This window comes from Pongo abelii, chromosome 13, assembly GCF_028885655.2.
Source record: "Pongo abelii isolate AG06213 chromosome 13, NHGRI_mPonAbe1-v2.0_pri, whole genome shotgun sequence".
Lineage (NCBI taxonomy): Eukaryota > Metazoa > Chordata > Mammalia > Primates > Hominidae > Pongo > Pongo abelii.
Window position 1 is genome coordinate 114,415,347 of NC_071998.2, and position 23,904 is coordinate 114,439,250.

Consider the following 23,904-nt stretch of genomic DNA (forward strand, 5'->3'; position numbering starts at 1 on the left):
TCTGTGCTCCTCTTCCTTGTACCCACTGAGCCAAAGCCTTACCAGCCTGCCTTCAGAGTCTGGCTTAAATTGTTGAAGACAACCTCATGACCTATCTCAGGCCAGGCAGAGAACATGCACTCGGAAAATATAAGCTAAGTGAAAACGCACACCTCAGATTTCACTGAAATTCAGAGAAAAACAAGCTTTAGATAAAAATGCTTCCTCTGTTGATACAGATGCAATGCAGCCGTTCAGTCTGTCCTTCCAGTATGTTAAATCGTTCTTCACAACCAATTTAAATGAAAAGAGCCCTATTTTAGGCCAGGTTATCTGATCTGGAGTCACCTCAAGTCAGAGGGCCTAGCTACCAGCAAAGCCCATCCTGTCAGCCCCAGCCTTTTAATCCATAGCAGGATGGAATACAAAGAGGCTTTAGAACAGAGCTAGGTTCCATTAATGGTTCTAGCACTTAACTTGGAGCATCAGTTTCTTTTGTAAACTAAGGATACTACTACTTCCAGGAAGGTAGTTGGAGAATTCAGAAGAATGTCCAAGTGCTTGGCACACAAGATGCAAATGGTGGCATGTCTCCTTCCCCTTCCCTTCCTACTCCTTCGATCCACTGCTGCCCCAAATGACCTAAACTGAGGGCTGCTGTTCACCTCATTACTTGGGGCATTTAGCAGACACCTGAATGCAGCGACCTTCTGTCCAGTGCTGAAAGTGCCTGGGCAAACGGTGGCTATCTTCACCCTGCCCCCAGCAGGATGGCACAGTTCATTTGCAGAAATGGCAAAGTTCTGCCAAGAGAGACCAAGACCCTCCTCAGAAGGAGCAAGTCATTAGAATGTTAACAACTGATCAGTCAAGGCAAAAAAAGAAGTCCTCGCTCAATGCTGGCTGAACAAGGCAAAGACTCCACCAAACAGCCTCCCCTGGGGGGAATGTACTAACTTTTGCCAGGACATTAGCTAAACAAGTATTTCTTAGATTTAAGAAAAACCTCCTGACTACAAGGCAAATCTTATATGCCTCCTTAAAGATAACACTCAGTCCTTGTCTACACACAGTTTTTATAAACTTGGAGCATCTGAGGGCTCCAATCTATGTTCCCCACTTAGCTCACCTCTTACCAACAGCCAAGGATGCATCTGACCACCTTCCTGCAGAGGCTCCTGAAGTCTTTGTAGACACACAAAGGAATGGAAGATAAGACGTGCACCCTCTATTTAATCCAAAAACATCAATTTCATCATGTACCCATTTTCCTCTTATCGAAAAAAAGCAACTTCCAACTGTGTCCAGACAGTAAATGGATAGACAAAAAGAAAGATGAATAGATGGGCAGATATGTTTTCTCTAAGACTAATAGGCAGAAGGGAGGCCTCATATGGTGACGAGTGCAGATTTTTCCCCCCAAAGTATCAAAGCAAACTAGAAGAGACAAGCTATAGGACTGCTTTTCAGAGAAGCATCCTAGTTGACAGCCTTTTAAGCACACCAATCAGTTTCCTCCTTTCCTTTCTGTGCTTTAAAGGAACTTGCTTTCTACCTACTAAACACTGGTAAGCCCTGAAGGTTAGATTCCGGAGGCAGTTGTAACCAAACACCTTTTCAAAAAATTATTAATGCACTGGTTGGACACTTGGACTCAGCAGGTAGATATTCTAAGATCAGCCCTTATGAAGTTCTAAGCACCCTTAAATCCCCCAACCCCCGCCCCCCCCAAAAAAACAAGTATTTACAAACCCTTGGCGGCAGATTGGCTGGTAATTTAACTACTGTAACAGACACACGAGCAACTTCCTTCAGCTTGGATCTGCAGCAATGCCACCACACTAGCTCTCACCACGTCTTTGGGGTGTGTTTCTTGTCTAACCCCTAGATACCAGGAGTCCTCTCCCAAAGCCTGGCAGCAGCCGAAGCCTATCAGCACCAAGGAACCGACACAGCTCCACCCTGAGCAGGCCATGCACCTGCCTCTCCAACACCCGTTGGCAGAGCCTTGCCCTCCTCACGTTCATCCTCACCTCGGCCAACCATGGTTAAGAACACTCAACATTCACTGAGTACATACTCTGCACCAGGTACTGTTCAAAACATATTATGTGTATTAACTCATCTAATTCCTGAGCCCCATGGGAATGTGCTGGAAGGAGAGAAATTCTTTGGCCCAGATTCCCGCATGGTTTCTAGTCTCTATTTCTAGCTGTGCTGTAAAGCTTACATAACCTAATTTGCATTATGGTACTATTTTTAAAAACCTCCAAAGATCGCTGCTTCAAAGCATCAATGGAATCTGTTAGTTCCTACCTAAAATGATAATGTGGGAAAGGATATCTATTCTTACAACCAACTCAACTGGAATTCTTGACTTAAAACAGTCTTTCGGGAAGAGGCTATTAAGGAAGGGACTCATTCTTATATAAGTACTAGCTCTGTGCTCTGTAAATAAGGGCTAGAGAGAAACACATCAATATTGAAACCCACCTCAGCAGTAGTTTCTTGGCTCTGCTGTTGTTACCCATTTACCACCCGTCTCCTTTCCAAGACTCCTAATAACACTGAGGAACCTGTGGTCACTGCACCGCATGGCGTCAGACCGTATAGAGAATTAGTTTGAATACACAGAACCTTTCTCATTCTGGATGATTCAGAGATAGCCCTCACCCTCTCTCAGGAGGCACTGGCATAAGATGAATGAGAATTAGGGGAAGACCATCCACAGAGCAGGTTGTTTTCAGCTTTAACTGCTCTTAATGACCCTGGTGTACCGGGCTCTGGATTGCTTGAAATCTAATTGCTGGGGTGGGGGCGGGGAAGGCAGGGGGGATCTCCTTAGTTCTTTCCTCTAACTCACTACTGAAGATTTCCCTCCAGTTATTAATGAAATCTAGGAAACAGGGAAATTATGGTGAATGATTGATTATAAGGGTGAAACTTTCTCATTTGTCATTAAAAAAAATGTGCTCAGTGTTTAAATTAACCACTTTGTCCTTTGTTCTACTATAAAAACTACTTGGAAAGGACCGGAGTATTTGTTATGAATTCATTTCATTACGTTCACTTATTGGACAGAGGTCCACGAACATAAACCAGAGTAGGTTTCAGGCTCTCAGAACTGCCAGGGAAATATTTTAAATGAGTGAATTTCCAAGTGATGCCTATTTGGGTGATGTCAGAGGGCCTACATTATTAAATAGTTTATAATTAAACTAATAACGGAGCTAATATTCTTTTTGCCACAGTTAACAAAGTATCTTGTTCCCAAAGTAGGATATTTGTAATAGGCCCAATTCTAACAAGAAGACTGACAGAATTAAAATGCTTCCACTGGTCACAGCCTCTGTTCACTTGTACCCAGAAAAGGACCCGGCACCTAATAGGCACTGGGCTGTTTCAGGAGGACTGGATCGCACTCAGTACTAGTCAGCTATACCTCGTACAACCTTTTATAGATGCCAAAGCCACATTAAATGTACATACAGATTCTGCATGGGAAAAAACAAGAGTTGTTCCAGCAACTTTAAAGTGAGTAATCAAAAGAAACTGCTACTTAGAAACAAATATGAAACATGAAATTCATTTTAATCTACATATATCAAATACAGCCTTAGCACAGAACATCTAACACAATTAAACGCATTTATGGGACACATCTAAATGAAGCAAATCTTTATTAAAATGTCTGCCTAACCCTCAAATCTTTACATGAACTCCACGATAGTTGAATAAGGTAGGAAATAAATAATCTAGCTGCCTAACCTGGAAAAGACAGATGGATTGCTTTAAGTCTATTTGGTCTCCGCAGACTCGATATTCACCACCCCGAGTCTTGCTGAAGTTGGTTCTGCAAATAATTAACTTAGCTCGGTCAATTATATACTTTTCCATAGTTACCATAATATTTTGTTTTTTGTTTTTTTCATTTTCTATTGCTTTTTTCTATGGCTTCTTGCTGTTGTTGTATTAGGGCATACAACACAGATCAGAGACTTTCATTTCTCGGAGAAGTTTCTCTCCTTGAGAAATTGGCACTTTGATCCTCAGCTTGTGTAACAGCTTACACATACGGATCCTACCAGCACCGTTACCAACCTTGCTGCTTAGGAAATTCCACTGCTTTGGCCAAAAGAGAGCCCTGTCATTAAAATCTTCTTAGATGAACTGTTCCTATCACTGAATTCTTACATTTAAACAGGTATGTGTGTGTAATTTACATACATGTTATATCCTAAGTTTCTACACACACACACACACACACTTAGTGTAAGTGAAATGTCTGTCTTGAATAAAAAGCAGTTACAAGGGTATTAAAACAAATGTTGAAAAATAACTATTTTACATTTAGACCATACAATTTTTAAAGGTAATGCGATGACATATGACCTAAGAGATCAAATACATCATATATGATTGTCATATATGCATGTTGTCTTAATTATTTTTCTCTTTAATCAGAAAATAAAAGAGCTTACCTTTGTATACTGAGATCACAGCTTACAGTCACTATATCTCAGCCTATTTTATACAAGTGATATGGCTACGAAGGTCCGAGGAGAACGAGAATAAAGTGAGATAAACGTGCTGAAAACTGCTTAAAAGTATTAACCTGAAATACACAGAGGGTCCAACACCAGTTTTAAAAATACATTAACGAGGTATTCCCAGCTCTTCAATTAATAACGGTGGCTGATTCATGATTTTCAAACATTCACCCAAAATTAAAAAAAAAAAAAAAGAAAAGGCCAATACCAGCAAAATCTCTCAGTGGTTGGTTCCCCTGGCTAACAATTTGAGAGAGACTACAAACGACTTCAGAACTATATAAACTCAACTCCTTACTTCACCACCCATGCACTTCATCTAGTCAGCATGAGGTATGTTGGAAATCTACTGGACCAATTACCTTGCACAAGAGATGGGGTACTCCTGCAGCCTGAAGAAACACAAGCTGCAAGCCACATCCCTGGCTAGGGGCCAGTCCCCATGCAGAGGATATGGCTTCAAGGAGGACCCCTATCTCTGAGAAATTATAGTAACGCTAACTGACGCAGTCAGGAATGTAACTATTTATGTGCTAAAAAGTGTAAAAACTGTCAGAACATAGCACAGCTCACACACTAATTTTAAGCTCTACACTGATCTGTAAACTCCCTGACAAGAAACTATGCTAAAAAGGGATTAAGTACAGATATTGCTAGGTTTCCAAAGGAAAAGTTTTAAAACAGACACCGTGGCTTTGAACAAAGTATTGCTCTTCTTTAAAATGATCAGTCATTGCTTTCAAAAAGAGGGTGTCAGAGTGGTGTGTCTGAAAGCTGGATAGCCTCAGGGTGTCACATTGCTCTTAAGACCAAGACATAGAAATTGCCATTTCAAGCCAGACAACCTGATGGTTCTAGAAGTCAGAGAAGAAATCTTGAGGGCCCAAGTGAATAATAAATGGTGCGACGCTCAGAGGCTGGCAATAGGGGCTGTCAATGAAAAAACCACCTACAGTGGAGAAAAGAGCAGAGAAGCAAAACTTTATGTTAATTTCAGGCAATTTGGTGAAGCCAAGAGCTTCATTTATATTTCTCTGCTCTTTCAGCTGTAAGTGGAATTTTCATTACAAAATGGAAGGGTGGGAAGGGCAACAGGTAGGGGGACACTTAATTCATTACAGAATTTAAACAGTTGAACTTGCATGGTTACCACTTCTAACAAAGGACTGACAGCTCGATTATTTTAAGTAAAGCAGAGAAATGTAAAAGTTTGCAGCAACTGGGCAGGTTTACAACATGGTTAGTAACTTCCAACAAACAACAAAATTAAAAAAAAAAAAAAAAGACTTGGTAGAAACCATTTGAAATGACTGCCATCATGTTGGAAAACAGCACAGCTCCCTTTTCACCATTACAGAGGGCGTGAGTTATGAAGCAGAGTCAGCTACTTCAAAAGAATTTTCTAACGAGAAATCTCTAGAGAGATTCCAACGTGGAATCCAAATTTGATGACCAATTTCAAATAACAATACAGCTGCAGCTGCCAATTAATAGTATTCCAAAGACAATGAGGACCACTGTAAAGATTTAATTAATAAAGACTGGACGCGATCAGCCATGCTTTTTCTTCTCAGTGATGGCTCTGTTTCATCCATAGGTCAGCAAAACGCATCAACGAAACATGAAAACTCCCAGCTGAAATGGGCCCTCTCGTTTATGTCTACCCACTAATGCCCAGGATGAGAATGGTAAGTTACAGGTATTTCCAGCAAGTGATGAGGTTTTATTAAAGTATCACCCACCACTAATAAAGACAAAAGACCAAGGAGAAGAAACAAACTAATCATTGTGTAATATATATCTGAGAAGTGACACTAACATTTGTTGTACATTGCCCATTTCACCTTTATTTAGTGGTCCCAAAGGAATTTGGTACATAAATTTGCCATATTTTGTGAAGCCCATTCTCATGGATGGGCCCTGTCAAGTTCCCAAAAGCAGAATTGAATAGGGAAAATGAAAGCTAATTCATACTAAAAACAGACATTTTTAAGACATGGTGCCTTATAAATATTGACAGGGGACCATACTGCTGCTCCTTCATGGGGGTGAGTACCTTAATGAAACCATTGACCTTCTAGTAACATCATTGGCTTTCCAAACAAGGTGAGGAATGCAAGTGGAGGACTTAGGTCGGCACCCTTTACAGAACAGCACAATGTTACCCACTGATCCATTTCCACCAGCATCATCAGGTGTCTTAAAAAGAAATGCTGACCCATGGCTGAAACCTGTCACTTTTCACAGCAGCACTCAACAAGAACTGGGACAATCGAAGAGCAAGTTTTTATGGGGACCCTGTTGCTGCTTTAGATTCTGATGTAATTGAAGAGGAAAGGAGACCCTTCAATGAATCCCAGCAAAATTGCTAATCTTCTATCTGCATGAAAAAAGCCAGGGAGTGAACACAATATCTTACAGAGTGAAGAAGGCCACAAGAACAAGAGAGGGTGATTGATTGATTAATTTATTATTTTTAAAAACTTGGAAATTCATAAACTAGGATAATCACATTCTCCTTCCCCATCTCTGGGTAGTGCCATCATTTTAATAAGCAATGCTCAAATAACAGAATGGAACCTTTATCATGGGGATACCCTTGTACAACAAGAGTACAAAGGGCTTACAAAGTGAGTAGACTGGCTCAACCTAACAATAACCTTTGCTTTGTTTTAGCAGTTTGCTTACAAGTGAATGGGCTTCTAGGGCTAAGTTATTAGTTTTCAATTCCTTGTAATTTGATACCAAAACATATCAAAAATAATAAGCTAAAACAATATTCAAACCCATATTTTATTGGCTTTATTACACACTTCAGTATTTACAAAGTTAAAGTTAAATGAAAGTCTCTATTGTATTAAAAAAAATAACTACAGCCCAAATTAAAGTGCCCTGGGGCAAATACATATCAATCAACTAAAAATCAGTGACTGCATCAGGAACCAGGCAGTACTCTGTGTTACAACAAAGCAGTTTATTTGTGATCAGTGTTTGAGACTCTATACATCCTTCACAAATTTAATTTTACATAATTTGATACGTCTCTTAAAACTTAAACTTTGAACTGCTAGACTTTTATTTCCCTAGAACAGAAGGGCTGGTATAAGTTATTTTCCAGAAATGAGGTACCGTTTTCACAGAACTGTTTTTTTTTTTTTTTTCAAGTTTTAGAGAACTAAATTTGCATTTGTTAAAATCAAAAAGTAGGAAAGATGTTCTTTACAAATAATTTTGATCAAGTATGTGTTCAAAGAAAGCAGGATAAAAAGGCTTTTTCTCTAACATTCTGTATTGTTCAATAAGAATTAGCTTCTGTCATTTGCTAAAAGAATGAGTAGTGGGGAACAGGATATGTTGGAAATTTCATAACGGGTAACAGAACCATTCTCTTGGGTAAACCTACAGAGAAAAGAAACGGAGAGGACTCCAAATAAGTTTTAATACTCCAATAAAAATTTCAGGTAAAAAAATATCTGACAGTAATTATCATTAACCTTTTCCAGATCAGTCAGTCAACATGTATACCATTTTGCAAGAGGCCCATAAATCGCTCACAGATCTATTTTGAAATTGCTCTTAATATTTTGATAAATAATATTTTCCACTCTCAAAATCAGGATGGCTACATCTAGGAAGCAATTTCATTGAGCGAGCTACCATGAATTCTGAAAATCAAAAGCAATGCTATTGAATCATGTTCTAAATTGACTGTAGAAATCCATATTGGTTCTCAATGTGGCATATCACATATTCCAGGAGAAACGGGTTGTCAAGGTTCAAAGCATAGCTTTCCATGCAGACCTCAGCTCCAGCTGGAGCCATGGCCAGGCGTTTACTTAACTTCTTAATGGCTATGGCCAATATTGGCATGGCAAATCTGGAAAGATTAATTACTTTCTGAATTTGTAATTAATACGTTCTTGTGGCCTCACAAACTTCTGCATACTCAAGCATGATTTGAAATCTGCTCCTATTCCTATGCTAATATTTAACCTATGGAGAAATCACAAAGCAGCAACAGCAGGTATTCAAGAGCACCAGATGATCAGAGGGAAATTACCCCACATGCAACAGCTTTACAAAGGCCAAAAGACATATTTACCTTACAGCCAAAATAAAGCATCGTTTTAGTAGGTTTGCATCACAGTAACATTTAAAAACCAAATCTTTTATGTGAAAAATGGGGGCATCAAATTTCACCAGCTTTGGAAGTCAGTTATATGGCACATGGAAGAGAGGAGCTTTCTGATGTGGGGGCTCAGAGGGCACAAGGTGAAAGTATAATGTTAAAGGAGGAAAGGGAGGAACAAGAGAGAAAAAAAGACCAAGGAAAAACATGAATGTAACTTAGAAGCTAGATATTAAAGTATTTTCAAAGGAAAAATCAAGCTCTAGCAAACCTTTACTGAAGAATCTGAAACTTACTGTATGTCTAAAAGAAAGACACAGATTTAAATATCTGCCCCAAGCGGCAGATGCTTTGGCAGTTATACAAGACATAGTACAGTGAGTCTAGTGAGCCAAAATGTATTTGGATAAACAGACCAGACCTAAGTCACAGAGAGGATGAGGCGGTCAGGAGACCCAGAAGCCAGCTGAATAGTTAAAAGCAAATGGCCAAACCCAAACCCAAAGGAACTAGAGAGTTTGAATTTAGAAAGAAATCTGGGTAAGCTTATTATTGCATTAGTCTCCAATTCCTAGTTACCCATATGGCTCAGTTCAAAATATGGGGAAGCCTTGACCACACCTGAGTGTGCCAGAGGATATAAAGGATATAGCTCCAGGCTCTTTTCTTTAGGCACTTTGCCTAAAAGAAAATTTGTTCCGAAAGTTTGACCCTTGTAACTTCACATCTTTCTAGGATATAAACTATTTTAATGTGCAAAGTGGTCAAACTATTCACTTTCTACTTATGTCCACAGTTACGAAATCAGATGAAGGTTCAGTTTAGCAGTGGTTTAGGAACACAATTTTCATCCAAACAAAAATGGCAAAGCAGATGCGTGAAGAGAAAAAGCACAATGCGAAGGTCTGAGGCTCATGTAGAGGACTAATGCCCCAACTGGCAACACAGGAAGGGCCTTTCCCTTCTGTGTGGATGCACGCCCAGCCTGGGGCATGCTGACACACACACTCTTGCACACACACTCTCTCATGCTCTCTTCTCTCAATGACAACACCCTTCAGATGGCTGATTCTATAACATGTAGCACCTGAGTAGAAAAAAAATGTCTAAGAGCATATCACTGACTCCAAACCTATTGCCTCCATTGCCACATAAACCTCATTCAAAAGTTATCCAAAGGGCCACTGGGGTTCATTTATGCATTTGCTTTTATTTTTTATTTTAGAGGGGAGAAGAGAAACACCTATGATATTCTAGCATGTACTACAGACTTCCTGCAGTGAGCACTTAAGTAAGACTGTTGGTGAAACCCACTATCATTTCCTCTCTAGGGCCAATGATACCCATTTACTTCAACCCCAAAGCAAAGTTATGGAAAAGAATGAAGACTACAAATTTGAAGTGAGCAGTTCCTATTCTTGACTTAAGTTACCCACAACTCACACGGTTCCAAACCAGAAACTTAAGTGTGGCTTTATAACTGGTAGGCAGCCAAGCTAGCAACTGGGTATGGCCCTTCAGTAGCCTTTGAATGGAGTATCAGTTGGCTGTAAGAAGAACTACTTAAAATATTTAATTTCAATATGGTCAGAAACAGGCAATTAGAACAAGCAGTCCTTCAATCAGGCAAAGCGGAGAGAAGAGCAACTCCAACCAAACCAAGAACCACAAGGTTGTGGCATTTTCAAAGGGAATTTAAGTTGGGTCACTAGAATGAATAAATCTGAGATCCTCCAATTAATTTACAAAAACCCTAGACAGAAACTGTGCTTTGGATTGCTGTGACAGTCGCTAAGAGGAGATATCAGTAAGATGGTGTACATACCATAGGCAGGGGCAGCTGTGCTGTAACCATACGGTGTTCCATAGCCTAGTGCAAAGAAGAAGAAGGCAGATCAGTCCAAGACCCAGGGCAATCATCACTGGCCCAATTCACAAGCACCCTGGGCCCGGAGGACTTCTTCCAGATGTTGGATGAATGAGAACCACTGCCAGAATGGTCCCAGTCTAGCCATTCTCTGTGTGCCTGCTTAAGATGTGGGAGCTCCTCACCATGGCCTACAAGGCTCTCCTAGATGTGCCAGACTATCCTACATCTCTTTCTCACTGCACTCACTGACCCCACACTCTATTTTAACTATCAGTTCCTTGTCTGGGTTCCCCACTAGAGTAGCATAGACCTGGTCAAACTTATCTGTCGTTGCATCATCTGAACCTAGCAGAATGTATGATATATATGGTAGCCACTCACTAAATATAATTTGTTGAACAAAAGAATACTTAAAACCACTCAAACTACCAATTTCTCAAAGTTGGCAAACAGAACTTTCCAAGTATCTTCAGAAAGTAGTGAGAGAGCAGGCTGAGGTCTCAATGGCCATTAAAACAGGCATATGAGTCAGGTTGTGAGCCCAAGGGCAAGGTCTATGACTTGCTGATACTTCAATTTCTGGCCCAAGTACAGGGTCTCTCTGTAAATGCTGGTGAATTTGACATCAGCCTCTGGTACCTATGAAAAAGGCTCACATTATTGAGTAAAAGCAAGTACAAAGAAGTTTTTATACCATATTAGTAGGGATTAGAAATATTATCTATATTAACAGAAGCTGCAATCTTTTTACTCTTTTAGTAAAACAGCTTAGATATAGGTAATACGTAAATAAAAATTACTTGGAGCCAGGTGTGGTGGCTCATGCCTGTAATCCCAGCAATTTTGGAGGCTTTGGCAGGAGGACTGCTTGAGCCCAGGAGTTAGAGACCAGCCTGGGCAATATAGTGAGACTCCATCTCTACAGAAAAACAAAAAATTAGCTGGGCATGGTGGTGCATGCCTGTAGTCCCAGCTCCTCAGGAGGCTGAGGTGGGAGGGTCACTTGAGCCCAGGAGGTCGAGGCTGCAGTGAGCCATGATCACACCACTGCACTCCAGGCTGGGCAACAGAGAGAGATCATGTCTCAATAATAATAATAATAACAACAACTTATTATTCATTTATAAATGAAAAAAATTTCTAAAGTAGAACAAGGGCACAAAATCACCATGGCACTTTTACACAGTACCCAAAACAAATGGAGCTTTTTCACATTACCACTCCTTTTTTTTGTAACAATTTCTGCTATTCAGAATGATTTCATTCCCTCCTTCTCTGGATGACCAACTGCAACTCACCCTTGAGACCAGGACCAATTATCACCTCCCCTACAAAGTCTCCCAGGCTTGCTGTTCTCTCTTTTGCCCAACCCATGTTATACTTGCATCATATTGCATTGTGTTTATTCAATTATGTGGTCCTACCCCAGGCAGTCACTGGGGCAGAGGCTAGGTCTTCTTTGAATGCCCAGTTCTAAATCTCCTGTTTGAGACAATGCATTCAAATGTATGCTGAAGAAGTAAACTGCTTTTAGGGACCAACTGAAACAGTTCTGAGGGATGAATAATTTTTACTTTTTAGTCTATAGTTAAGTCATATAACTCAGTCTGAGTGCTCACTAAATCATATTCAAGAGGACACATGTAGCTGAAATAAGCAGTAGGAAGAGGAGACAGATCAGAGGCCAAAAAAGAAATTAATGCTTAAAAAAGGTTAGCTATCAAATTTATTCCAGAAAACAGAAGCTGTTTGGCTAAGGCTGCAGTTCTAAGGATTATACCAAAACCTCCTTAAGAAGAAATGAGACCATAAGTACTAACTAGGTCATTCATCAGGACACTGGAGTCCTGATTCTAACTTCACCTTTTCCTAGCAAGGTATCTGTGAATGGCACCTGTTATTTAACCTCTCTGAGCTTCAGTGTTCTATGTACAGTAACTGAGTTGCCAGGGGAATTTAATTAAATAATACATGTAAATATACTGACAACAGTCCCTGCTGCACAGAATATACTCTGCAAATGGTATATAACCTATTCATAATCTAAAGGGACCTAATCTGAATCTTCTCTCGGCCATAAAATAACTTCATTTTTAAAAGCTTCGGGAGACACGCCTTTCAGGGAGGTCAATGCAATGACACAAGAGAGGAGTCACTATAGAGTAAAGCCTGGCAACGAGCGGCCATAAACGGTTCCTTTCATGATTACTGTCACTGGACCATAGCCATTTACCACTCTAGCAGGTGGTAAATGGTCTGTGGCAACAAGAGACGTGACCAGATTAAGCCCCAATAGAACACATCATCAAAGACAAGAAAGATAGTTCATCTTTAACCTGCCTATTATTGTGAATGAAAGCTTTGCCCTTTCAATAATACACTGAATAAGGCTAAAATTATTAAATATCAGTAGAAATAGTGAGACACACAGAAGACTGTCTTAATTTTAGACTCATAAACTATATCACACCATAAGAAATTCATAACATTTTCCTTTTCCCCCAATGCTCCAGCTAAAAACCCTAGGAGCTGAGATATCCTTGAAACATCACTCTTCTTTCTATATATTCAATACATCAATTTTGCTTCCTTTATATTCCTCCCATCTGTTCTCTTCTTGTCTCCCCCTATCTTCCTCCCTGCCTCCAGTAGCAATACTATCAATGTCTCTTGCCTGGGTTAGTAGTCTTCAGTAGCCTTTTTTTAACTGAGGCATAATAGATGTACATAGTTCCGGGGTTCGTGTGATAATTTAATATACCCATGTAATTTATAAAGATCAAATCAGTGAACTTAGGATACCCATCATCTTAAATATCTGTCCTTTCTTTATGCTAGAACCATTTGAATTCTTCTCTTCTAGCCAGTTTGAAATGTACAATACATTACTGTAAACTATATGCCTTCTAACTGATCTTGTCAACGCTCCCACCTATCCCTACCTCCTGTTCTTCACACTATAGGAAGACTAACCTTCACAAATAAAGTCTGATCTTGTCACTGTTCTCCTTAGAACCCATCAAGACTTAACACTGTGCTTAGGGTTCTAAGACCAAAATCCAAACAACGGCCTCCAGGTCTGGGACTGAGTCGTCCAGCTTTAGTTCACATCATTCCCCAGTCTCTCCACTTCTGCCACTCAGTGCTCACCACATTCCACACATTCTGGACTTCTGCTTCTTCAATTGAGCCAAATTCCCCAACAGCAACACAAGGTCTCTGCACGAGCTGTTCCTTCTGTGTGCAACTCTCCCATCCCAGTCTTCGAGTTAACTCCTATTCATTCTTCAAAGCTCAATTCAAATGTCCCTTCTTCTGGGAAGCCTCCAGGGACCCACTAAACTAGACCAGGTTTCTCTGTTACATGCTCTCACAGCAGCATGTCCTTCTTTTTCATCGTACTCATCTCAGTTTCTTGTTATTACTTGATTAATCTACGTCTCACCCTTCAGGCTATAAGCTGCATGAGAACAAAATCCATGTCTGCTGTGTGCCAAAGCAGGCACACTCCTTGATCAATTTACCTACTAGGATTAGCTTCTAGAAGAATCATTCCAAAGCCACATCCTAAAATTTCCCAAATGGCCTAGTGTTAATCTTTCTTAGAGGAAAGCACAAAGTGAACCCTTAGGGATGTTACCTAAAAAACAATGACTGGATAAGACCTAATCTTCATGACAATTTTATCTTCATCAGTATCCACAAGTGGTTTACTTGTCCAGTTAAAAGTACTATACTTTCAATATTGTGAAGAACTTGATTTTAACAAGATAGCTGGATAATCTACTGTTAAAATGACATAAGAATTAGAAGGGAAGGCAGAGAGAGGGCATTCTCCCAAATCTTCTTTAAGCTATGTGGTGGAATGGAAAGAATATGAACTTTGGAAATGCAAACACCTACATTCAAATCCTTGCTCTGTGGTTTAGTGGTTGCTTCACCCTGAGCTAGCTGCCTTATCTCCCTAAATCCCAGTTTCCTTCCTTGGAAAATAATTTCTACCTGATGAAACACTGTGAAGATTAAAAACAATTAAATTTAATTAATTTAATTAAAAAAAACAATTTAATAAGTAAAATTATTTACATGAAAATATCTAGTATATACAGTAAGCTCTGGATAAATTTTTTTTCCTTTGTGTATTTCTTTAGCCTTTGATGGTTCCCAAACATTAAGTTTAACAAACACTAATAATGCCAGGCTTCACCCTAATTAAGTAACCTCTTAGCAGTTTTTCTCTCCTGTTATACCCAACCTGTCATCTATGTCCTCAATGAAAACACCCTGCTCACCCTTCTCAATCTATGGAACATCCTTTAATTCCTTGTCAAAATACAGTCCCACAACCAAATGCAATATTGCTCATCTGTCATCTCCCTCCAGGTAGCCTCTCCTCACTCAGCAGATTCCAGGAGAACACCTATGACATTCTGCCAATTCTCTACTTTTAAATTTCTGTGTACATTCATGCCTGTGTTATATTTCCACAAACCCTGTACAACCTTAGAAAATGGAGGAGATGCTATTCTTTGAATTTTGGCCCAGTAAAGGGGGCCAATCTCTTGCAGTTTGTACTATACCTGGAGCTATGTAGCCAGGAGCAGCTGTCGCCCCAACAAAAGCTCCCCTTGTTAGAGTTCCTCTTCCTCTGCCCCGAACAGCTTGGACTGCTGCAGACACAGCTGTATTCACAACGCCCTTTGCCTGTTAAAATAACACATTTTCATTACTGAAAGAAATAAGAACCATCTTATTTCTTCTATCATCTCTTCAATGCACAACAACTATGAGAAACTGTGAGCACGTGGGTGAGACCATGAGCTGCCTGTGATCTTGAACCTTCAATTTATCATCTGAAAAACAAAAATGATACCTAACTTACAGAGATGTTAAGAGAATATGCAAATAACTTCTTTTCGCTTGCGGTTTATCCAGAAAGGGTTCATTTTCTACACCAAATTTCAGTAATCAATTTATATCCAAAGTCATTTTAGGTCTTACTAAAGTAATCATACACACTTGGTACCTAGGTTCCAAATCCAGTAAATTATCTGCCAACAGGCAGAAAATATCTCAGCAACTAACTACATAGAATTAACTGAGAATCTGAGTGGGGCTGGTGGGGGAAAAATATAAAGGGCTAAGACAGGAGGACCAAAGATGAGGATGCCAGTTCCTGCTCTAAGTAACTGTGACCTCAGGAAGGTAATATGATTTCTTGGAGCCCGATTCCTCTGCTGTTTGTGTATGTATGTACCCACTACTAATTATCTTTTTTTTTGAGACGGAGTCTCGCTCTGTCACCCAGGCTGGAGTGCAATGGTGCGATCTCGACTCACTGCAACCTCCACCTTCCCAGGTTCAAGTGATTCTCCTGCCTCAGCCTCCCAAGTAGCTGGAATTACAGGCACCCGCCACCATGCCTGGCTAATTTTCGTATTTTTAGTAGAGACAGGGTTTTACCGTGTTGACCAGGCTGGTCTTGAACTCCTGACCTCAAGTGATCTGCCCCCCTCAGCTTCCTTTCAAAGTGCTGGGATTACAGGTGTGAGCCACCGCGCCTGGCCCCATTATTAAATAAATAAATACCACTTTGAAAGCCCCTCCTTGCTCTAAAATGCCATTATCTATGGAAATCTCCGCACTAATTAAAAATGTGGATAATGATACCCACTTTGTTTTCCTTAGAGTAGAAACAGTAACCGAGAATTATAAAATGAGAATAATGATACTTTGTTTTCCTTAGAGTAGAAAGAACAACGAGAGAACAGATATAAAAACATTCTAAAAGTACAACAGATAATACCGGGAGTAACAGTAAACAGGACTGTTGAAAAACCTCTTTTCCAAACTAAATTTTAAGAAAATCAAAAGGTGTCTAGTTTCAAATTGAATATTATAGAAATGCAACAAAAACTCAAGCTAGAAACAATTAAGATTCCCCACTATAACCAAGGTGCAAGAAAGTGGTGCAAAGCCTCAAAGCGTACTCTATGATGAAGTCAACAGTGTCTAAGAAGCTGAAAGAGTCAGAATACACATTGGTTTATCTCACTTTGAAAATGCACCATCCTTTATTCTTTCCAGGATAACCTCTACCTCTAGTATGAATGGGCAGCAGACAGTTTCAAGGTTAACTGTGTCATGCACAGGGACTGCCGTTTTTGTTTTTCTCTGAAATAAAGCAACCCACATATCCAAAATAGATTGCTTCTTGGCCGTCAAGCACATTGAACACATGAGTTTTATAGCTTCTAGTATGGAAAATTTCTAAAAATGAGTGAACTTCATGTAGACATCTTTCTTTTTTTAACATGACTTAGTCAAAAGTAGTCAGGAAGCAACAATCTGGCAGTAGCAGAATGATTCCACACAAATCTAGCTTATGTCTAGTAGAAACAAACTTAACTACCTAATAAATATTTGCACACGGGCTTTTTAAACTAAAATTAACTGACCAAATATAAGATGTAATATGGGAAAAAACACCATAAAACAAGCTCATAAAACAAGAATCATCTTTCAACTAATTTAGAACATACTTTGTTCTGTGTTTACCAGAAGATTTTAGAAAATAAAATCTACTTGTTTTCAACATGTGTAATTTAAAGGCTTTAAAAATTTTTTCATCTCATTAAAATAAGTTTTCTCTACCTTTTGGATCCTAGAATTTAAGCAGTGTTTATTATAGCAAATACAAGAAATTTAAATGAATACAAAACAAATTTTGAGATGGATACAATATGCAATCGTAAAATGTCCATGGCCGTTGGAAGAACTACCTGGTTCTAGAAGGAACCCCTACCATCAATTAGCTGTGTTACCACAGGCAAGTATTTCCATTTCTTTGGGCCTTGTTTCCTTACCTGTAAAATAAGATCAATTCCACCCTCCTACAATGGACATAGCATACATAATGGAATCTAAATATAATGTTTAATGTAGAATTAAACAATCTTATTTTTATTACTTTATGCATTTTTAATTTCTATCATATAATATATTCAGATGTTATGTTATTATACCAGTACTCTCCATGAGGCACAATGTGTCTTACATTTACTTACTCTTTCCCTCACTATCAGGCATATGGTGTATGACTAGAAAATGTTTTTTGAAAGCGTAAATGAATGGATGGAAGAATCTCATAGCCACAAGCATGTAATTAGAGGGCCATCTTTTCTAAATACCTTGCTAAGATCCTGGACATTCAGTAGCACTGACATTCCCAGTGTCAGTAATGAACAGACGCAATACAGCGCCAAATTTTATGCAGTCTGCAAAGGAAACCCAAAATAAACAATGCAAAAGGACGAAACTGCAAAGGAACTGGAAGAGCACCTGCAGGCTGATGAAAGCAAAGCCCCAGGTGCTCCTGGCAGCTTCCCCAAACTAAACTGCTTAGACCTCACTAAGGTCCAAATCACCTCAAAACTTGACTTCATCAAGAATGACCTCAACCCTCCAAATAATGCTAATAGCCTCATACAGATATATAAATATAAATATACATGTACATATATATTTTGTTTAGAAAGTCCATAGAACATGAAACCACTAATCAGATTTATATTATTCATGACCTAACCCAAAGCAAAGGTCGCCAAGTCCAAGAAAAAGCTAAAGTGGCACATGGACAGCAAGGAAAATTTAATTCCTGTAACATTTTTCACAGGTTCTGCAAAGGTTTAATGTTTACTCATACCTGAGGGATAATCTTCTTTTTCTTATTATTTGCCGCATTGGGTCCAGAAAACAGTTTCTCCAAGGCAGCTAAAGCTGCACTCGCCTTTGCCACTTTCTTATTTGGACCTGCGCCTCTGAATTTCTGTCCATCTACTTCTACCTACAATCAAGAATAACACCTTGCAATTATCTCACGCAATTCCTCTATGTCCTTTTAATTTAAATAGATTATGACACAGAAAACACCAAAAATCAAATAGTGCCACAAGAACTGACTCAGTCTAAAACTTTACATTAAGCTCAGGATATCCTATGTCTTTGAGAAGAAAGATAAGGCTGGCTTGTGTCTGGGTACACACCTCCATTACAAAGCGCTTGTCATGGCTTCCACCAGTCTCTGAGATGAGTTCATACTTGAGACCTCTTCTTTTTTCATTGAGCTCCATTACAGGGTTTTTGCCACTTGCTGTGAGGATAGGGCCCTGAGTTCTTACCTATAAGAGAAAGGAAATCTGAAGGTTCAATCAAGTAAGGTTTTAGAATATTACATTTCTTATTAATACAATCCTGCTAAGAAGGAGGCTCAAAAATTCTACTTCAAAGCACTCAGGCTAGAATGAGTCACCTCTGTACACAAATGGCAAAATATCATTAAAGCTGTAAAAACTCTATAAGCAGTAAACAATGCAGTCATCTGGCCAGCCTTCCTTCAAAGCAGTATTCAAGACCAATGCAACCTCACCACTGTGGGCCACTCCAGGCTCTGCTCTGTAGTGTTCATGATCTAAGAATAATACTCTAAATTACTAACAACGAGAATAGAACAGTTTGGATTCACGTGATGCCTGAGGGTTCATCATTTTTCTTCTTTAGTGTTAGGAAGAAATAACTCTCAATTGGGGATGTTAGAGGGTAAATGTTCCTATACACCTCTCAGTCACTCTAAACAGATTTAAGGGGACCTAAGGTAAAAACAGTCGGCTATAGACTATGGATTCTGAAATTTTAAAATAACAATAAAGGCAGTCACTCTCTGCCCTCAAGGAGCTAGAGTGTAGTGGGAGGGACAGATATCATCACTGCAAAATAACGTATGTTACAGAGCAGATATATGCTATGGAAATAACTGATTTGAGGAAGGATAAGAATAGAAGTAGTGAAATAATTCATGCAAGAACATGAAGGTGCAAATGAAAACAGAGGCTAGCATCAAAAGCAAACTAACAAATCACAAAATACAACTATAATTTTGAGAAAGGAGAAACCAAAGATAGGGCACTTTTTGAGGTCAGAGATCGTGACTGTAATTCCACCACACAAGAAATGCTGAACACACAAAATAAATGCCCAAAACTGTTAATTTTGTTTTTTTTTTTTTGTTTTGAGATGGAGTCTCGCTCTGTGGCCCAGCCTGGAGTGCAGTGGTGCAATCTCGGCTCACTGCAACCTCCACCTCCTGGGTTCAGGTAATTCTCCTGCCTCAGCCTCCCAGTAGCTGGAATTGCAGGCACCTGCCACCACACCCGGCTAATTTTTGTATTTTTAGTAGAGACAGGGTTTCGCCACATTGGCCAGGGTGCACTCAAACTCCTGACCTCAGGTGATCCGCCTGCCTCAGCCTCCCAAAGTGCTGGGATTACAGGTGTGTGCCACCACGCCTGGCCCAAAGTATTAAGTACTATGTATATAAACCTAATGAAAATCAAGATTCTCTTAGTAAAGTATTCTGTGCAGGCTGGATAAGTGGTTGATGCTTCAGATGTGAAACATCAAAGGACAATTTTTAAGGACAAGTTTAAAAACATCAGTAACATCAATAAACATCTCTTCTTAATGAGTTTTTATAATCTGCATTTTTTGAATTTCAAGGCAAATTTCTAGTTACTGTCTTTAAAAGATAATGAGTGATTTTTGAAACTAGGTCTATAGCAATCACTCTATGCTTTCCAAACCTGAAATCATGTCTACAAAAATGAGTCGAGACATAAAAATATCTGAATTTTAATAAATTACTATTATTTTAAATGAAGAAATAAATAAGGGCTTTCTTTTCTCCTTGCTTCCCACCATTACTACAATAATACAGACACAAAGTATAAACGTAGTCACTACCAAAACTTTTTATGTCAGTGTAGCTGCTGCTAGTGCAGCCCACACTGCTCTCTCCCTTTCTAATTACCTTTATACTTAATGGTCTGGACCTCATAATTAATGAGCCCTTTTTTCTTTTAGTATATGTAACATTGTCAGCAAAACAACATCTTGACCTGTGACTGCCACCTTTGAATGTCCAGTCCCTCTGAGCAGCTAGCCATGACATCATCTGTCCTCCAAAGCATCACACGAAGTGCCAAGTGTGGCTTTCTCAGGCTTCAGTCCCATCAATCCTGTCCACACTGGCCCACTTGGCACTTCTTAAACATTTACTTTCACAACTCAAAGCCATAACACCTCCTCATCCTTCAGTCCAGAATGCTTTCTCTTCCCCACATGGCAAAGCTCATCATCTGAAGCCTTGCTCACAGTGGACTCCCTTTGATTTTACATGATTGTGTAAGTGTATGCCTAAGAGTCTCACAACCCCTTCCTCCTTCAAGATTTGACATTATTATGTCCATTTTGCCATCACAGTGCTTATCGCATTATATTACCATTTGTTATAAACATGTCTTTTTGCACTTTTAGCCTGGGAGCATCTCCAGGCTCTGCACACAATTTCTGAAACACCTGGCACTAAGCAGGTATTAAAAGGGATTTATGGACTGAAAAAATTAGTTTATTAATTAAGTCCTTAATAAATACTTATTCATACAAATGACAAAGTAAGTGTTTTTTTTTTTTAATGTAAGCTCTTGCTGTTACTTTAAAGCTAATGTTCTTTACATAGAATGCAGTAAACATGGGTTCCATGAACTCCCCAATGTACTGTGTATACTCAGTACTTGGATTTCATCCCATTCTATTATCTGCGACAAAAAGTTCCCAGTCAGGACTTAATTAGGGTCTGGGATACATACTGTGTCAGGCTATGCCTTCCTTCAGGGCTGGACCAACTAAACGATGACCCAATGCACCCCACAGCTTAGCACAAACTTCAAATAATCCCAATTTCCTCCACTACATCTTGTAGTTTTCTGCCCATCAGTTATTGCTGATACTCTTGGTATATTCTGAAACATTGGAAGCAGCTTCCATGGCCAGTAATCAGGAAATACTAGTTAAATTAGGGTATATTCAAGTGTTGAGCAGTTTACAGATATTTTTAAAGTGAAAAAAATCAAGATGTAAAACTGCATGAAAAGATGACTGCCTTCATAGAGATTCATGAAAAAAACAGGATGGAAATAAACCAAAATAATAATTATGTCTGTCTGTAATTTATGTACAGGTTTGCATATGCTTTTGATTTTATTTATACTTTTCCACATCTCTCAAATTTCCTACAATGCACATATATGTTACTTTTTTTCTGAGAAAAAAATAAGTATACCTCTAAGGTACTGGAGGTTTCAGTTGTAGAATTTCCAGTATTATTGCTTGAGTTTGAAGACACTGTTTCATTTTTACTTTCATTATCTGATTTTTCATCGGAACTCATACATTCAATATCTGCATCAAAGCCCGTTGGATATCCCATTGCCTGCAATACCTGTGCAAATTACATTAAAATGCAGTTTAATTCAGACATGAGAAAACAGAGAATAGACAAAATATTGAGAACAAAAGTTTCAAATCCATAGCATTTGAACCATAAAACACCTTGCAGGAAGAGCAAGATGGTACTAAATCTGTAAGTCCTTGGTTAAGTAAGGTATACCTACCAGGGTAGCACCATAGAAAAATGGGGAAAACCTCCTCAGGGTAATTGAGTTTAAATACAGGATGACAAATATAAACCTGACGCTACTCCTAGTTCATTTAATTTGGAGGTGAGAGGTAGAGAAAATAAACAGGATAGCTAGGTTCAAACCAATAGGATAAGGACAGAAGTAGCATACTATAAAAAGTACCCTGGTCTAGAAAGGAAAAAATCTGAGAGTCTAATCCTGTATTTCTCCTCTGGCCCTTAATTTTCCAATCTACAAAACAGGAAGTCTATACTGGTTGACCTCTAAGTTATATGACTCAATCCATTAGGAGAAATTGGCCCAGAAAGGCAATCAAGACATTTTTTATCTTTGAACCAACTTGCCTGTCAATTACAAAATAACATCTAAAACTTTCTACTTTGCTTCCAACATAAACCACAATCAAAACTTAAAAGATTCAGTCTCGGCCAGACGTGGTGGCTCACGCCTGTGATCCCAGCACTTTGGGAAGCCAAGGCGGGTAGATCATTTGAGGTCAGGAGTTCGAGACCAGCCTGGCCAACATGGTAAAACCCAGTCTCCACTAAAGATACAACAATTAGCTGGGTGTGGCAGTGCACGTCTGTAATTCCAGCTACTTGGGATGCTAAGGCAGGAGAATTGCTTGAACCCGGGAGGCGGAGGTTGCAGTGAGCCGAGATTGCGCCACTGCACTCCAGCCTGGGCAACAGAGCAAGACTCTGTCTCAGAAAACAACAACATCAACAACAACAAGATTCAGTCTCTAGGTTTATTCTCTATACTAAGTAAGCCAGGAACAATTTTAGTCTTGTATTTCCATCCCTCTCTCTTAAGGGCTGATTATGGCTACCTCCAGTGTTCAAACTTCTTATACTTTCCTTCGATCCCCAGGATTTGTGTTACTTTTTTGAAATAAAGCTTTCAGAACAATGTGTATATGTGTGTGCATGATTGTGCACAGGCATGCTCACACACCTCCACACACGTGAGTGCCTTTTAATACCTTCCTGATTATACTGCTTTTTAGATGTTTACAAGAGAATATGTTCACTTTTTGTAAGCCTCTTTCAAAGGAGGTTGATACAGCTTTGTCACTAATTAGAGGTTTACATCAGAGGATACAGGGACAGATTCCTAAAGACCCTTGCATTCGTTTCCATTTTTAACTGTTTTAAGTTGCTGAGATTTAAAAGCAACATCATATTTCTTTATAATAACAACTGTACATAATAGGTGTTCCAAAAAATGGTTATGGTGGCCACACAAATGAGAAGCCAGCCTTTATAAACAATTGCATCTTGTATAAAGGATTTTGCCAATATAAACAGTGTTACCCTAAACCAAAAAATGGACCTACACAGAAGTCTGTACCAAGAGAACTTGAAATTAATTCACACAATTCATATGGAGAACTTGGCATTCTTATCATAAATAAATGTCTTGTATTTGCTTGGGAGTAAAGCCAAGAACCCTTTTTTAACATCTTAAGTTCTAAAAGTGCTCAGGTAATACTTTACACTAAGTACATTAACATCATTTGTTTATATCCTTATTAATATTTTATTTTAAAAACACCTTCTCCACTGTCTGAGTCCTGTAAATATGCTCTCCCTGAGAAATCTCATCTCCGAGAATAGCTATCATTCCAAATTAACACTAGCCAACACAGGCTGCAAGTCAAAAGCCAAACATCACAAATAAGTTTGATTTGTTTATTCCAGTAAAAACTAAGGACATTCATCTTTTCTCGACTCAACATAGACAATAAAAATAGGCTAATATAAATTATTTAATACTTCTCTCCACCCTTTTCTCACATATCAGATTCACTTATTATTATTACAGAAACATATTTCAGTA

General features: G+C 39.0%; 1 protein-coding gene across 14 annotated transcripts in view; it reads right to left on the reverse strand.

Annotated features, from left to right (window-relative positions):
* Positions 1-23,904, reverse strand: part of STRBP (spermatid perinuclear RNA binding protein) — a 164,036-nt gene that overhangs the window by 13,409 nt on the left and 126,723 nt on the right. For 5 of the 14 annotated variants that reach the window (XM_024251776.3, XM_054519466.2, XM_063713899.1 and 2 more), the window contains 6 exon segments: positions 21,705-21,863; positions 18,574-18,708; positions 18,234-18,374; positions 15,109-15,232; positions 10,484-10,528; positions 7,485-7,928 (listed from right to left, as the gene is read on the reverse strand). In XM_024251776.3, coding sequence (XP_024107544.1) covers positions 7,852-7,928; positions 10,484-10,528; positions 15,109-15,232; positions 18,234-18,374; positions 18,574-18,708; positions 21,705-21,863 — 681 coding nt within the window. In that variant the 3' untranslated portion in view covers positions 7,485-7,851. 14 annotated transcript variants of the gene reach the window in all.